The sequence below is a fragment of the Solenopsis invicta genome, chromosome 3 (genome assembly GCF_016802725.1).
Source record: "Solenopsis invicta isolate M01_SB chromosome 3, UNIL_Sinv_3.0, whole genome shotgun sequence".
Taxonomy (NCBI): domain Eukaryota; kingdom Metazoa; phylum Arthropoda; class Insecta; order Hymenoptera; family Formicidae; genus Solenopsis; species Solenopsis invicta.
Window position 1 is genome coordinate 16559299 of NC_052666.1, and position 17752 is coordinate 16577050.

At 38.2% G+C, this 17752-nt stretch overlaps 1 protein-coding gene across 1 annotated transcript in view; it reads right to left on the reverse strand.

Moving 5' to 3' along the window:
• Positions 1-374: 374 nt before the first annotated feature.
• Positions 375-17752, reverse strand: part of LOC105202762 (helix-loop-helix protein 11) — a 146508-nt gene continuing 129130 nt past the window's right edge. The window contains exons 4-6 of the mRNA XM_011171426.3: positions 15903-16165; positions 14622-15076; positions 375-14315 (exon numbers count right to left, since the gene is read on the reverse strand). Coding sequence (XP_011169728.1) covers positions 13907-14315; positions 14622-15076; positions 15903-16165 — 1127 coding nt within the window. The 3' untranslated portion in view covers positions 375-13906. The remainder of the gene's footprint in view (positions 14316-14621; positions 15077-15902; positions 16166-17752) is intronic.

Sequence of the window (17752 nt, forward strand, 5' to 3'; positions counted from 1 at the left end):
AATAAAAATCCTTCTCTTATACCGCTCTTTTTTACTACTGCTGAAAATGTTTTATTAATTTACTCTTTGTAATAATTTAGATTATAAATAAATTTATATCGATATCAGTGTTATTTTTTTTTTTTAGTAACAAATATTTTTACAGTGAGCATTTTGGAACAGAAAAGATTTCTTATAATCATGCAAGAAACTTCTAAAGAAAGAGCTCATAATAAATATTTCAATAAATTATATATAAACGTATGGAAAATGTAACAAATCATAAAAAATTGAATGTATATCGCGTGAAAATCGCTCGTGTCGAATCTATATGTATAATTCGTTTTATTAGTAGATATATTAAACAGGTAGGGTTTTATGCAAGGGACGAAACAAGCGGATAACATGGTTTATTACTTTTTTTTTTGTATTCAAGGTATCTCCAATGAATGTTACAAGCAATAATATAATCAAAGGTAATGAATGAAAAGCGATGAAACTAAAGTCAAATATTACACCTCTTTCGGTATTGGTCACATTATCTCATCTTCGAATGATTGATTTTTTTTTCGCAGTTACCATCTTTTTCTCTTTTCCATTATCTCTTTTTTTTTATGATTTGTACTTCTCTTGGCGCAATCTCTTGGCTCTCTGGCTTCTAAGGAACCAGTCAATTGCTTTCCAACGTCGACAGATTTGCGAGGTTTATTATACTTTATCGTATAATGAGAGAGATATTTTCAGGAACGATGCCACTTGATTCACAAAGCTTAAAAAGGAGAATTGTCCGCGGGAGATCGCGTTTATTAAACTTGTCTTGTATTAATGTAACTTCGCGTGCCTATAATCAGTCGAATAAATGCTGGCTGACTTTCTGAAAAATATCGTTTACGAACTGAATGCTAAGATTCTCTTACAGGCGAAGGGAAATGAGACGGAGGAAGAATCAGGTCATAAACGTCGATCTCCCACTCGTTGACAAATACACGCGAATGAAATGGGTGTACCACGTAAAGCAACTAACAAAAACGCGTAAATCAGGCCGCATCGTTACGATAACGACGGCTGAGCGATCGTTCGCCGTCGTTATATATTCCGCTTAATAAAATCTTGTTGATTAAGATAACGAAACGCTAGTTATAATAACTTTTCTAATTAACGATTATTTGGTAATATACAAAGTAGTAGAAAAGAGGGAAAAGCAAGTCCGTCTCCCATCTCGTAAATTTTTTTCTTCGTAAATACAAAAACGTAACGCGTAGTATCTAAAGTATGTATGTGTTCCAGGACGTCTCTGGTATGTTATGATCGCGCGGAAGAGCCTTTCGGATCGGACATAATTAGCGCAAATAAGATCCAACGTGCAACCGCCGATAATTCTCGAGTTCCTTCCAGAATGATAAGCGAGAAACGACATTTTACTTTCGCTAAGAGAAAATTAAAATTACATCTCATTTGCTTGGAAAATGTGTCAATACAATTACTTGGCAAAACTTGATTTATCGCGCCTTTCTCCGTGCCGGCGACTCCTAGTCGTGTCGAAATTTGCACGCGTGTCCCGTACCAACGTGGAAAAAGAATTTCACGAGAAAAGACCGAGGTGCTGGAAACGCGTTCTTGAAGAAAGAAAAAAAAAAAAAAATCTCAAGCGCGAAATGACGAAATCTTGACGCGAGCTACATCGGAAACTTGTCCGCGCGATCGTCGCCGTCGCGTCGTGGAACTCATCGCTTTAATTGTATGCGTACCACTGTACCTGTAATATTCCTTTTTTTTTATGTAATATATCGTTATAATGTTCGTGTAACAATAAAGCAATATGCAAATGGTATTGAAGACTTCTCGTTCGGAGGTGGCTGCTTGTGTTAGCGCGTTCCGTGCATTCGCGCAGAGGAATTCCATTAGCTCTAAGACACTTCCGCTCTTTTACGTATCTCTATCTAACGCATTTTCTCACTCTCTCCCACTCTCTCGCTGTCTCTCGTGTCCACTCTCTCGCTCGCTTTTGCCCGATTAAAGTAATCTCGCTATCATTCGCTATTAATGCGTCGCAACATTTTTCTGGAGCATTACTCTCTGTAATTCATTTCATTACATCTCAAAGCTCGTATAACTGATCTAGAACTAGACGTCTTTTCTTTATAATTAATAAAAAAAAAGGTAATTGTGTTCTTAATATTTTTTACTGATAAAAGTTACAATTTTAATAATTTTTTCCAAGAAAATACCAAATAATTTCTCAATAATTGTTTTATTTATTATTGCGGCACATTTTCGCAATATAAGCGATTCAGACAGACGCACGAGATTCCTTGTTGATCTGCAAAAGTAACAAAATCGTGTTTCCGCTCTCTGCTCTTATAAACGTGATCTCGAATCAACGTAGTCGGCACATTTTCGCGTATAATGACCGTTTTCGGTCGCTTTCTTTGTTTTCTTTTGGAATATTCATACGTGGCGAAGTACCAATCGATAGAAATAGCAAATAAGAGCCGAATATATATCGCTACGCGTATGTTTTTGTTTTTCTCGAAAGGAGTCCTACAATACAGGGTGTCGCCGAAACATCGGGTTATCCTTTTAATCACAGTTTCGCTCGGCCAATTTTTTTTGGGATTCATTTTTGTTTAGACAAAATATCGGGAGAGCTCATAATTTTCGTACTTTCCCATAATTTTCTAATCTCTAATGATAAAACGTTTACATTAAATTAAACTAATCGCAGAAATATGTTTCTGCCACTTGCTTGCCTTTCGAATCCTTATTTCGCGAAGAGCATTCTTTTTTTATTTTCAATCGCCAATAACTCGGAAATCTTTCGCGCTCGAATTTTCTTTAATAAGTATCGATTCCAAGGAATGCCCTGGGTCATAGGACGCCCTGTATATATATATATATATATATATAATATTGGCGATTTCCTCCAAGTTCCAAGTTCCCGGTTCGAGTTCTCGAACGCCTTAAGTTGCCGTAGCACGAAACCTCCGCTTTTTCCAGCCGCATCCGATATCTCTCTTCCTATTTCTCGTACGATAGTAATCATAATTCTTAATGCTATCCGCCGACCCGAACGAATTACATGGACCGTCCCCCGTCATCGACATAAATATTAACGAGTTATACTTTCCGGGATTCGCTCGAGTCGCCGCGATGCAGTCGGCGTTCTTATTTATTTTACGGAGCTTAATCGACGAAAATCTTTCTCGCACTCTCACTCTCGCAAAAAATCGACGCATTCCCTTTCGCATTTCATCCATCTCTCTTTCTTTCTCTTTCACTTTCCTTCCTGGCACTCTAAATGACTACCTAGTTTTCCTATCGCTTCTCCGATCGTATCTAGCGTCGCGACACGCCGCACTTTTGATATCCCCCGTTTACTTTTCCTTCACGTTAGCGTTAATAAGTAATCGATGGTCGACACACAAAATTATTTTACTCCTTGGGGAATTCACGTTTTTGATTCTTAAAGACAAGCATAAAGGGGAAGAAGCAGAAATATATTAATAAGATAATTAAAAACTTAACTGTTTACAATCTCGATTAGTTACTTTACGTTATTCTAATTTCTCTCTTCTCACACATAGAATTTTTCTCGATAAAATTTATATGCGTAATTATATTACACGCGTTTCTGACGAATTATTAAATCTTTCACAGCGATATTGAGTGCTGATAAACGAGCGAGTATTGCGAATTTCTTCCCTGGAGAAACTCACAGAGATCAATTCTTCTGCACGCCCACGCTCTTGCACCAAATATACTTTTCTCAAGAGGATCGTAATATTCTTTACTCGCTCATCGGCTACAAATAAATAACGCGAATAAAATGAGCTATCCACACGCGAAAACATCATATGTATTTTGTTGAACGTCGTTCCCTTTTTTTTCCCCGGCTTCCTGGGAAAGAAATTTTTTAACTGTTTTCTCTCCGGTTGTATGATTCCCATATTTCGACTTTCGACAGGGGCGATTAACGTTCGTATTCGTAGTGCAATAAATTATACGATTTGTGCGATCTCTCACGTTTCAGTATCTAAGATACGGACGCGTTGCGCCTCTTGGCAATGCTCGATCGCGCTCTACGTTTTATCTTACACTAATCATTAATCGATACTTGCACAGCGATTTATTCGCAAATAATATTAATCATAATCGTAAGAATAATCATAATTACATATAATTAAATCATAGAAATACATCACAGAGAATTATATCTTTTTTTTCCCTTTTCTATTGTACCGATTCGTACACAGGCTCTTCTCTTAGAATAAATGTCAGTCGGCCTAACTCGTTAACGCGCGTCGTCTCGGATCGGACCCGAATAGTTTTTTTTTTTTTAAATTTGTTTTTTATCGGGACTTTCGATCAGTACGATTCTACGGCCCAATTTATAGACTGCGTCGTGTCTCCGGCCAACGTCAAGGAACGACTCGCCTTCTCTCGCGGTAGAACTTGGTGACAGAGATTTGGATTTTACAGCCCAAGAAGACTTTTCACGCGGAAGGATTACATGCCCCGTTCTCTCTTACAAACATCCAAGCATTCAAGCCAGTGGCGGATCCAAAAATAAGCGATAATTAAAGATTCGAGACGAAAACGCGCGAAAGCAAGTGCCGAACGCGCAATGCTTCTTAGATAATTTTTTTTAGATATTATACTTTTTGTACATGACATATATTTCCTCAGACTTTACTTTCATGCTTAAAATTTTTTTTTCGATATTTTTCAACCACGTTTTTATTTCGAATCTTCAATTAAAGCTTTACGATTGCTTTTTTCATTGCAATACTCTTTTCCATGTTATGGAAATTTACAGCAATTTGTTAATAATTATAAATTTCCAAAAACGGAGTAATTATGAGAGAGAATTTATAAAACGAGAGTGACAAATGAGCCCAGACTTGCGTCAGTAGTAAATCCGCCACCAAATCACGCAATACAATCGATCACGCATTCATCTGCCATTTCCCTCATTCGTTCTCTCAGATCGACTTAGTCCCGGTCAATTACAACTATTTATTACGAACGAGTACACTCGAAACTCAATGGCAGTCTGTTCTTGTGGTGTGGGCGGCGTTTACGACGTGCGGACGACATTCGCTTCGTCAGGCAAAATTGCGTTTACCGAGAATGCGAACGCACGCGGCAAACGCGGCTTGAACTTGAGGAACTTTTGCATTCTTCTTTTTTTTTTTCAATCGCGTTTAGTCTCCGCTTTTTTTTTTTTTTATTAATTAATTGCGCTCACCGGTACCCTCGTCGGTGTCACGGCTCTCTTGTCTCAGTCTCGAGAAATTATTCTCCTGTTTCAGTAAAAAGAAGAGATACTCGATATTATATCGAGGATGCTCGTATTGCATCGGACTATCGGTCTACACGTAGAAAAAAGCCCGTATTCTAAAGAGAATGATGCCACCTCTATTTTTCTTTCTTTTTTTCTTTCTCTCTCTTTTTCATTTCGTTTAGAAAAGCTGAATTGCTTTGTGATTTGCATTGTCAGAGATGAAACGATGACTTTACCCATTGAATAGATATGTGAGTATAGAAAACTCGTGCAATTAAAGGATTCAGTGCGGTAATTGTCTAAAATCTACTTTCTACCGTCTCTTTTCCTTGCGTTTCAACGTCTCATCTAGTTTACTATCAATTTTATAATTTCTCTAGTTCTTTAGCTTAAAGTTATTTATTATCAAATGTTGAAAATTAAATGCGATGTACGACAAAATGAAATCAGAATGATGACAAATTTTTAAGTTGAAAGAGGAAAAATAAATTGGATTCTTAAAAAAGTTTGTGAATTATATAAAAATGTTTAAAAAGGTAGACCACTACTGCACTGAAACCCTTGCAAACCTGGAATTCCTTGACTTGTGTAGACAATAGTAATTTCGAGTGATAAACGTGAAAAGATTCGTCGACTCGGTTCGTCCGTCTCAGCTAGATTTATCCGACTGTGCTGTTTTAGCATTCGTCTATGATAAAATTGTTACTTTTTATAATTTATAATACATTCTGTTTGAAGTGAGAAAAATGCCGCGAATAATTATCCGGCGATGGCCAAATTTTAATTGATTTTTCACGATCGACCGACGATTCGAGCCTAATTTATTACGTAAATCGTGAAATACCGAGTAGATTCCTCGATTGAAATGTTAATGACGAAAAGACGATCGAACACTTTTCATAATTCGAATTGACTATTATTAATGTAAAAAGATGGTCTCTAAAGGAGCCATTTGTTTTTTTTTTTTTCGGTAAGTCTCTTCTTTCTCTTCATACTCAACTGGACGGTCCATGGAAATTGTAAAACTGGAGTAATACATCGCGTGTTTGCAATACGAGCAATATATAAATATTTATAAATTCTAATCTTTTGCTCAGCAATAATTTTATTCTATTTTATTCTATTTGCTTTCCATGTTCTCCATATAAATATTTTTTTTAATTTTTATGAAATTCGATTTCTTAGTGATTAGACTAGTTAATTAATAATTGAAATATACAAATTGCAAATTCTTTACTTCTCGTTATCACATACAACGCGATGCATTGCTGTCATATTAATCCTCTGTATCGGTCTTGCACTATGAAGCTCTCTAACAGGATTTTTTATTTGGTCGACGTTATACTTCTCTTATTCTTAATCAAGTTATAATATTGAGTTTTCAAAGACTTTAAAAAATTAAGAGTGTATCGGTGAATTTCTCGAGCTTCTCGAGTAAAGCGTCTTGTTCAGTGTATATTCGTTATTTGGTACATTTTCTCGTCATTTTTCAGATAATATCAATTATTGAAAATATCATTACGTATTTCCAGCAATTTTATTAACGAATTGCAGTGCTAACCAAGCGTTTAAGATCACTTACGAGAAGTATAGCAAGTTACGAAAAGAAAAATAAAAACTCTAAACTTCGAGAGAGAAGTAACTTGACACAAATTTCATCAGAATAGTAACGGATTTCTATCCTTTTACAATTAGTTACATATTTCTCTCAATATTCGTGATCAAATTCGATTTCCTTCGAAGCGACGTTAGGAACGTATTCTTAGTACAATCAACATTAAATAACGCGACTGTGCAAATCTAAAAAGTAAATATAGCTTTCAAAAAATAGAAACGTTTTAAGATGAAAATCATTGAGCGAATATTTAACGCCATTTTCTTCCGGCATTATTAAAATAAGACTTTGGCCGGCTTTAAGATCTCTGCTTGATGTCTGCCGTGTAATACCAACTCTCTTTCATCCTTTCAATTCAAGTTAACGAGAGTTGCGCAAGAAAATAGATATAGGAATGAATTCTTCATGCGCAGTTCTTTTTTCGCAATTTCTATGACATTGTGTTATATTGCACGTCTTTGGTTCACCACGCGCCGCGTGAGCCCAGATCATCCTTCAGTCGACGGATACGGAGTTTCGATATGATTTCAAAGTCCAGTCAAGTGTTTCGTTTAAGAAGAAAAAAAGAAAAAGAAATGTATTTCAAGAACTTGAAAAAAAAAAAAGAAAACATCTTTTCGGCGCACTACAAATTACGTCTATGCACACTCACGCTCCATCCTTCATCTCTCTTCCCTTTCGTTCGCAAATTCATGTCAAGAACACGCGCCCTACAACACGCACACTACTCAGTTCTGTTTCTGGGGGAAAAAAAAAAAGACTTCTGGAATCTGTCGTTACCTACTCGTTATAACGTCCCGCTATTTTTATACGCACGATCTACATATCCATTTAGCATTCTCTCGTGCCCTCGTACTCTCTATTTCTCTCTCTCTCTCTCATTCTCGCTTTCCCTCGTTCTTTCTACCAGATCTATCTACCTATTTACTTCTCTGTTGTACATTCTTCCGCCAGTACGCTAACGCTTTTATGGTTTTACGCTATATACATCTTTCCTGGCGGGCCCGTGGCGAAAGAGAGCGGGATGTTGGCCCGATTAAAAAAATAATTACTCGATTTCGCGGAACGTCTTCGTCGCCGAATTTCGATGCGCCGCGCTCGAGAAAGCAAACGGGTGTGTCATTGACGTCGCGAATGAATTTTCCCTTTACTTTTTATCTTTTGGACGCGAATACCCGAAAACCGTGTAAAAGACACTATTCTAATATCGCAGACATCTCAAGACGTCCAAAAATCATTACGGTCTTTCCGACGTTTGAAAGACGTGTCTTCCAAGCTCTTTTCTTTTTTCTTTTTTATATCGCTTGACTTTTCTCCGGCGATAAGAGTCGGACGTACACCCTTTATCCCGACGGAAATTTCGTTTCCCCTTTTACGACGAACGCGACCCGTAGTCTTCCAGAGGCGGTCGATTGAGTAATCTCGGCGCCACTCTCAGTCGCCATTTGCCACGACGTGTACAAATCGGGATTAATCTTAAACGGTATAAAGTTCTCCCTGTCGCTCTCGTGATCGCACGCGCGATTCGCACAGCCACTTCTCGCTCTCGCGATCCCCGAAAATCGGCTGTCACTTTTCTTCATCCTTCTCGCACGCACTCACGCACTCTCTACCATCCTCAACACCCTTACATTACTCTATCAGCGACTTTCTCTAGCAGTTAAACCGTATCTCGCAAATTGTCATTCTTTTTCTGCATTTCAACGAAGCTGTAGAGAAGTTACAGGAGTCAATGTGTTACATACATATATATACATATACATATGCATGTATATGTATATATATTTACATATTTGTTTTTACACTTTATATGTATATTCAACGATAAAAAAGATCGCTTCGATCGAGCCGATCGAATATCCATGTCACCACCATGGCAGACAGTGACAGCTTTTTTCTCACGAAACGTGTGATCTTCGAGCGGCCGTTTAATCTATCACTAGTTACAATTCCGTAGAACTTTTTCCTTACGTTGCGTATCTCTCTCTCATGTATGAGACGCCGTTCGAAGATCAACCTTTCGAGTCCTCATCCTTAAAACTCGCGTAAACGTATCGACGACATTAAAAATTTTTCCATAACTTTTAAGATTCCTCGCGCATCATGACGCACGTGTCGGTTTTAAGAGCGTCATTCTTGGAAAGTTTCTCCAGGAAAAAGTACGAACAAAAGTCGGTACTTTAAAATAGTTACATTACAAATTATTTCTAAACAATTATTAAACAATGTAAATAGCTTGTAAAAGTTTCTTTTTCAATTTCAATCCATATTCTTTTAAAGCAGTGCAACACAATTTTAATTGATGATATTAATTACAAAAAGTATTTTTTAAAATTATTTTTAATTATCAAAATGTTTCTTATAGATTTTTGGACGTCTCGAAAATGATATTGCAAGTCAATTTTCACCAATTTGTCACATTTCTGAAATAATTGAAAACGTGACTTGCTGATGAAATTCAGTTTGCGGTATCATTTTCAGCATAAAAATCCAAAAATTTATAAAAAAATACGTCTTTAAAATAATTTTAAAAAATATTTTGTAAACTATTTTATAATCAACGTAAATCATTTAATCATAAAATGTAAATTATAAAACAGAATTACTGAATCTACGAGTTCGTTGAAATCGAATAAATTCAATCAAAATGTGACGAATATCTCTACGTAAGACAATAAATATAATTGTATCGAAGAAAAAATTATGCGCCGTTACAGAAGCTACCGTATTATTTTTAAATATTACTAATAAACAAATAACATCATTCATACTGATACCATCCGTGAGCGCATCAGAGTCCAGCGTAGTATGAATGCTCAAATAAAGCGGACTTACTGCTCGCTTGTAATTAAATCTCGCTGCATAATAAACTATAAATAATCGAGCGTATCACGATCGTTCAATGGGTACAAGCCTACTTTCGACGAGCGTGTTAAATCAGTGAACGAATAACAGGCAGAGAGAGATACATAAAGTAAAACGCGTTTAAATCTGACGGAATATCGATAGTTGCAAAATAGTTGTATCACAGATAACGTGAATAGTCCAACAACATTAAATGCGAATTTTGCTGTAAACGCAAAAAAATGTATATTAATATCTAATATCTAATATAAACTTTAGGCATGATTGTAATAGTCGTTATCATTATTAATAGACTTACATTATTTCACGAGAACATTCTAATTAAAATACGTAACATATAACATAAAATATAATATATAACATAAATACATAACATATTAATCTTATACGATTTTTTTAATGACTAATGTACTTCGTTAAATTAAAAGAAAAAGTTTTAGTAATATCAGATATGAAACTTTCCGTTCACACACACGCCAACACTGATGCGATTGCAAAGATGATATCAGTATGCATAAAAAATACTTTTCACACATCAAACACAATTAATTCAAGAAAGTTCAAAAATTCGTTCGATTCAAACGCACAATTTGATCGGGGATTAAAAAAATTGATTAACTTTGATCTAAAATTTAATTTGGTCATGCAATTATCACGATGATGTTGCCGTAACATTATGTTCATGTGGACACGTGCGCAGTAACGCGCTCGAATTTCTTTTTTTCAATTCCTCTGCCGCATTCTGCCACCCATCAAGAGCAAATCGTGGCACGCCGGTGGCGAGGGTGGTTACGCAGAATCAAGTAGAAACGCGCCGAAACGAAACGAGTTAAGGGAGAACGAAAGAATCCGGTATCGATTGCGAAACTCGAGGATCTCGTCAAGAAGTTCCTCAAATGCGTGCAGCACAACGTGCACGTGACAAACACGCGTACGTGTGCAACACTCGTATACTTGATACGTACGTATATAGTTTCGTACGTGTATATATATATTTTTTATATGTCTATATATTTTTCGTATGTGTATATATGTACGTGTGTGTGTGTGTGTGTGTGTGTGTACGTATGTATGTATCATGGAAGCGCCGAAGATACTCGCACGAGATTTTTTTCGAAATTATTAAGACTCAGACGTATGCGGGAAAACGAGACGTACATATCGGACTCGCATGGGAAAGATTCTGTTTGCTCATCATTATACGTCGTGTCCATTTTCGTATTTTCGAAAGTTTTCTCGACGATTTTTTTTTCGAGCATAATTAATTATAGATAGCATGGTGTTTCTATTGATTCTAGACATCGCGAGATCTAGCGCGATAAGATACATAGAAGATACGATCATCTGTTCAATGACAAATCTTGTCCCATGAAGATATAAATGCCGTGAGTTTCCGTACACCACTGGGGGGAGAATCGTAGAGAAAATACGAAAGATGGAGACGAGAGTGAATTTCTCTATTCTTTTTAGGCCCTCGTGCGTCCTCGCGTGAACGTCGACATCGAGCTTTGTACATTACCTTCGAGATCCGCGACCTTCGAAAACGCCGGGATCACACTTTCATCGCGAATGTCGAAAGCCTAAGATAGAATCGTATCTCCTATAGGGTGCCTCTCGTACGTTTCAAAAATGATTGCTTCGCTAAACGCGTATCCCCTAGTCACCCCCCCCCCAAAAAAAATTAATACAGTCCTTACATCTCTGCGTACTAAAAAATAATTAAACAGTGAGAATGTGTCAATGTACGATACGTAAAAAAATATCCAAATATGTGAAATGAAAAATGGCGTTAATTAATGAATGTAAACGGCGAAACGTACGAAAGGCGAAATTTTATCTTATTCTAGCATCGTGGTACGTCAACTAGGTGATAATGTGTTATGCGATATCCGCTAAAAGGTATTATATACACGCAAATATAGTTACGGAGTAGCGTTTCACATTTATCATACAGATAGACAATATTAACCTGGATGTATTTCAAATTGTGTACTCGGCTAAACAATTCCTATATTTATCCTAACCGCTAGAAGGTTAACTAAAGATCTTAACTGTAGTCTTGTCTTACTGCCGCAACTTACTTTGCACGCTAACTTACTTACATACTTAAAGAGTACTTAAAATTAATTTCTCGTAGGCATATATATCTATGCATTAAACTCTTAAACTTACGTTTGGGTTCGTACACCAATCAACGTCATCGTAGAAAAGAAAGTAGTAGTAGCAGTAGTAGTAATAGTAATAGTGTAGTAATAGTATCAGTAATAATAGTAAATTACGAGCAAAAGGATCCGTATTAATGTAATCGATTAAAAATTGGTCTATGGGTACATTCAAGCGATAACGCTTGTACAATCATTCGGTGAAACAGTATACTCGCACAAAGAAAAATAACACAAAAAAAAATACAATGCACATTATATGTAGACGCGTGTAAACGAAAGAAGTAAAAGAAAAACAAAACGTTCGCAGCCCTTTTTCTCTCCGCCGGTCGATCGATTGTTCGACCATCTCCAAAGCCGATCGCTCCTCTCCTCGAAAAGGCACGAGAAATTGTAAATTCCAAAGCCTCTTAGTCTCGTATCCGCAAGCTATAAGAAATCCGTATGTCGGGTAGAAAAAACTCGTACAATGTGTTATATGCGGCAGGGTTAAGAATGAAGTCGCGAAGAGAGAATCGCAAGATGTCGGCCTGATGTAGAAAACCTATCGCCCCTTCCCAGTTCCCCTTCGGCTCTTGCGATTACTAGCGTTGATCGACACTGATTGATCCAATAAGGAGATCGGTTGTGGTCGGCGACGCAACGGGATTGACGGCCGGGAGAAGCCGCCGCTTCGCTAAACAGAAACGGCATCCCCAGGTCGCCGCATTGACGAGTTAAGTTAAGAGAAGACGAGCGATCGTGGACTCGCTGCTTTTCAGTCTACTAGATGTACCGACCGGCGCCGTCGCTTTTACACGCACATTACATCTACTACGAAGGAACAAAACGTCTGGGTACTCTCTGGGGATATTTGGCACAGATTAAACGGAATTTTCAACCCGCGACACACCTCGGTAGCAACACAGAAGAAAGGAATCATACGCGCGCTCGCGCCGATCAGTGTCTGATCGATCGCGAGAAGCACTTCGCCATTCCACCGCGCTTTTCTAACGTATATCAAATACTAAATGTTGCACGCAAATGTGTATTTTGATTAATACCTTGTTGTTCGATTAGTTCCACTTTCTTCTAGTCGCTTCGCGCTTATCCAGTGGTAACCCCGTAATAAGTATCGAAAAAACATATATACGCGTCGTTATATCTTAATATTTTTCTTCGCGCCGTCATCTCGTATTTTCTTCATTTCCGTAACAATGTAAAAAAAGAACGTAAATATGTATATATATTTATATACTCTTTACAAATAATATATATGTATGTAATATTGTATATATGTATATCATACAGCGTACGCAGCCTTACGCGCTAGAAATATTACCGTGGTAGTTACTCGCTTAAGTCTAAAAATGTTCTACCTACTAAAACGGAAAGAGAAACGTCCGCTTCGGGCCTCGCGATTTTCTCGCGAGGGAAAAGGACTTTCCTCCGGAGGGGGAAGGAAAGAGGGGGCAAAGGGTTACTTCGAGATTCAAAGCGATCTCGTGGCGATCGTCGGAAATGATCAGGAGGAATCGTTAGTATTTACACGAGATAAAGCGCGATAACGTCGTTTCGTTTTGACAACTCGGCAATGAGGATCCTTTCGTTAAGCTTCGGACTTAGCTCTGCCTTCACCTATAAACTACATCCGCGATTTAAAATCACTTTGTCCTTTTTATCTAAAAAATCGTTCGATCCCATGCATTATCCTTTTTAGTGGCCTTATCGAGGCGAAGGCAAACGAAACGCCGTAGTAGGAACATACGTAAAATCTATCCTTTCATGATTTCGCATCATATCTCCCGAGTTTTTCAGCGTAAAGAAGAATGCACGTGATACTCGATCGTGATGATCGCTAACAGTTTTCCCGTTTCTGCAAGCGTTATTTGCTCTCTTGGGTCGGCTGAAAGGGATTCCTCATTTTCGAATGATAAACCACGATGATGTCGCGCGATGGAGGCGAATACATCGTCGTTCTGAATGCATCGTTCAGTGTACGGGACGCGACGCGTTGCTGGATCACGAGTGTTTCACCACGATCACGCCGGGCCGTTGTTGGGTCTGCTGTTGCGTGTGGAATTGGCGGAAATGCTCGGCGTGCAGTATCCGTTGTTTCGCGGATGCTGCCGTGGCAGACGTCGTCGAGGATGAGGAGGAAGAGGAGGAAGCGGATGTGGTGGTCGCAGACTTCGTTGACGTCGAGTTTGTCGTCGCCTGTTGCTGCTGCTGCTGCTGCTGTTGTTGCTGCTGCTGCTGTTTGTTGGTCAATGCCAGCGGTACATCCTGCGCAGGTTCATCGCTGAATAGATGGTCACCCTCCAAGTGACGTATCGCCTCGACGATCGTTTCTAGATTTTGGCGGGATGTGTTTGCGATGTACAACCTTGCCTGTGTACCGTCGTCCAAGGAATTCGATGGGGAAGGCAACCTACAATCGAGAAATTTCTCGTTATTAAAATCCACTCTTAGATCTTGTGTATTAGGTTTCCAACGACAAATTGAATCTATACTTTTTATCCGCACGAAGAAATACTTATGTATAACATAGTGACTTTCATATTAGATAAGTTAAGTATTCGAAGCAAAGGTAAATTAGAGTCACATCTAAAGTGGACCAACTTATATGTATTTTGACTTATGTCCACTTTTATCGTGTATGTTTTAAACGACTGAGATTGAATGGTTATATTTAAGGTAAAACATCATATTTAAGATAAATTATCTCATCACATACCTCTCCACCTCGACTTTAGGCTCAGCTTTCATTGCGGCCTCTAGGACACTGGGCAGCCGTTGAGGCTCGGCGACTGGTGAGAAGGATCTGCTGGGACTCGCGGTGATATACTGAGGCGAGTTAGTCTTAAAATCTGCGGAGGACGAAGCGTACGTGACGCGACTCGACGACGAGAACGAATCGGCGGTAGTCGGCTCCTCCATCGCCGTGAACACTTGATTCTGGGCGAAGGTGACGATCTTGGGAGTACTCGCGCGTGACTCCTCCTCTTTGATCTCTTCCGTCACGATATCGGTCGGCTGCGGCGACAAAGGCGGCGAGCTCGGGTCTGGACTGGACGTTTCCACGGTTTGAGTGGAGCCTACCGGCGGCAAAGACATGACCGACACCACCTGAAGCGAGGCCACCGCCTCCTCCGTCTCCTGTGCCATGACGTTGTCCGTGTGCTCGATCACCTAGGACAGTAGTGATTCTCATTAATTTTTTTTATTATCGTACTTGCGAAACCTGTCTCTTCTCGCGGTCTGCCCGTTCGCAGCGAAAGCCCGATCGATTGTTTTGTACACCATGGAACACCATCAGGTAAAAGAGAGAAAGAAAGAAAAAAAGAAATCGATTTAATCGAAATAATAAAACGGTAGCGTTGCAGTGGCCTGTTATCAGACGCAGCTATCTACGCGAGCAATTAAAACAATGTTTGCAATATCTTTCGGCCAGGAAGCGTTTAAATCCTCGAGGGTCGAACGAGTTTACGGTTGAATTATTTTCTGTATCGTGCAGATAGCGATCTCTCTCCCTGGCAATCGAGATCACTCGAATATGTTTTCATAGGCTATGATATTTCAGTTAAGGTCTCTGTCATTGTTTTGACGCTTTCCATAGCTACGAATTTTATATATGCATGGATAGAACGGTTTTGCTGAAGTGCCTAAAAACCTAGCTAGATACAAATGTGAAAATGATTTTGTTATGCCATATCAAAATAATTGGTTGCTAGAAGTTCAAATTTTTTATAGCTCTGCTCATCAATGCTTAAACTTTCTACATAATTATTTTGTTGGTCCGACAAAATTGTTCTCAAATATGTATCTAGTTTGATTTTTCAGAGACACTTTGGCAAAAGCCTACTTTCTGTGTGGAGTTTTTACGTAATCCAATAGGTAACCCATTCTGCTTCACTCCTTAAAATTTTATCGATTAATTTGTTCGTGTGCAATATCGTCCACCTTTACCTTCATTATCGGAAAGATTAATGAAAGCAATGCAGGAGAGAAACGTTACCTCGTGGGGCTGATAAGCGATTAGCTGATTGTCTCGGAATCTCTCTGGATACAACTGGCTCTGAATTGCTCTCATCTGTTTCTCTAAAAGCACTCTCGCGTGACGCTCCCTTTCTAACTGTCGCTTGAGCTCCACCACGTCGCTGTTCACAACGGAATGTCCCTCTGTGGTCACTGTGATTACCGACAACGGCTCGGGGGACATGCTGCCCAAGCCCTCATCGCCGCTCTCGCTGACGTGCATTGGTAGACTAACGACAACACCTGAAAAAGTAGAAGAAACCAAAATGAGAGTGAAATTGAATCATATCTTCCAGACGAATCGATTGAACAGCTTAAACGGTAAGACCAAACGAACCAAAGTTATTAAACATTTATTTTCTTGTCTATTTATAACTGTTTTTGCCCTTCAAAACATCGCGACATTTATATGAAACTATGCGTTAAATGAATAGTTGTTTATAAATCGTTAAAAAAAAGCTGTTTATAATTGTTAAAAAACAATTCTCACGGTAAAAAAGATTCGACGTTTTTATGAAACTAATTTATGAGAAAGGCTCATAAAATCGGATTACATTCGGCGAATAACCGCAATGAACTCTCGAAACGTATTTTAGATTTCCGGCGCGCATGCCAGAGTACCAGCGAATGCAACCCGTCCGCGCGATATAAATGAATGCGAGACCGTGAGCGAAATTAAATCTGGTCACTGTTTACGATATAGAGCAAATATAGAAACCATTACACTTCGCGCGGATCAAAGGCTAGCCCATTTGTTTCGATGTTATATTATAGCGAAGTGATGTAACGTTCCTGTATGTCGCTTCATTTGTATATTGTTTAATATCGTAGAACGTTACGATAGATTATAACGTTGCAAACAAATTGCATATCGTTTTTGTAAACATTTTCAACCAAACGAATATTTATTAATTAATGTAATTTCCAACAGTAATTGTGATTATCGGTTATTATCAACGAAATCGCAACCGCGACGCTGGGCGCCATTAGTCTCCATTTTTTTTCTTCAGCAGAATACAAATTTAAAAGAGATATCTTGTTAAATTAAATTGTTCATAATGTTTTCAATTTTACGTTATATTTATATGATTTTATGTACTTTCGCTCGTAAGGAGTATGCATTTAAATATTAATCCCTTAAGAAAACGTGTTTCAATAAACTGATTAGCTGTATCAGTAACTAATAACACCGCATCACTAACTGATAAAATATCATGATTAGTAATCAGTATTTATTGAAACATTTTCTTAAGGAATACCTCAATATACTAAAACACAATTAATTTTTATGTTTATTGGGTCATTAAGTATGAAACTTTACATCAACTACACAATTTCAAGATATTCACATATGTAAAGTTTCATACTTAATGACCCAATAACCCTTTTGATCTAGTTGGCCAGACTAACAATTTAAATAAAATATAAAATTTATATTGATGATAAAAATATATATAGAGCTTTTTTCCATATCTCTACATATATTCATTTTTCATCATTATTTGTACTATAACTTGCATTATAAAGAACGCCCACAGACTTTCGAATTAGCTTCCTCCCACCCGTAGATTCGAAAACGTTATTTTATCAGACAAATAATTATTGTAAATGTCGGGATTAATATTTGAAGGCAATCGAGAGGGTTTAACCGCGATTGATCGATAAAAGTGGTTCGTCGACATTAAATCCGCTTCGTCGCACAGCCGACGACGAACTTTCTGAATATCGCTGTGCCATCGAACGGAGGAAACTAATTTACGATAGAACCGGAAATTGAAATTGTCTCGGCCGAAGTTCGCGACAGATACTTTCCGACGGGCACACCGCCGC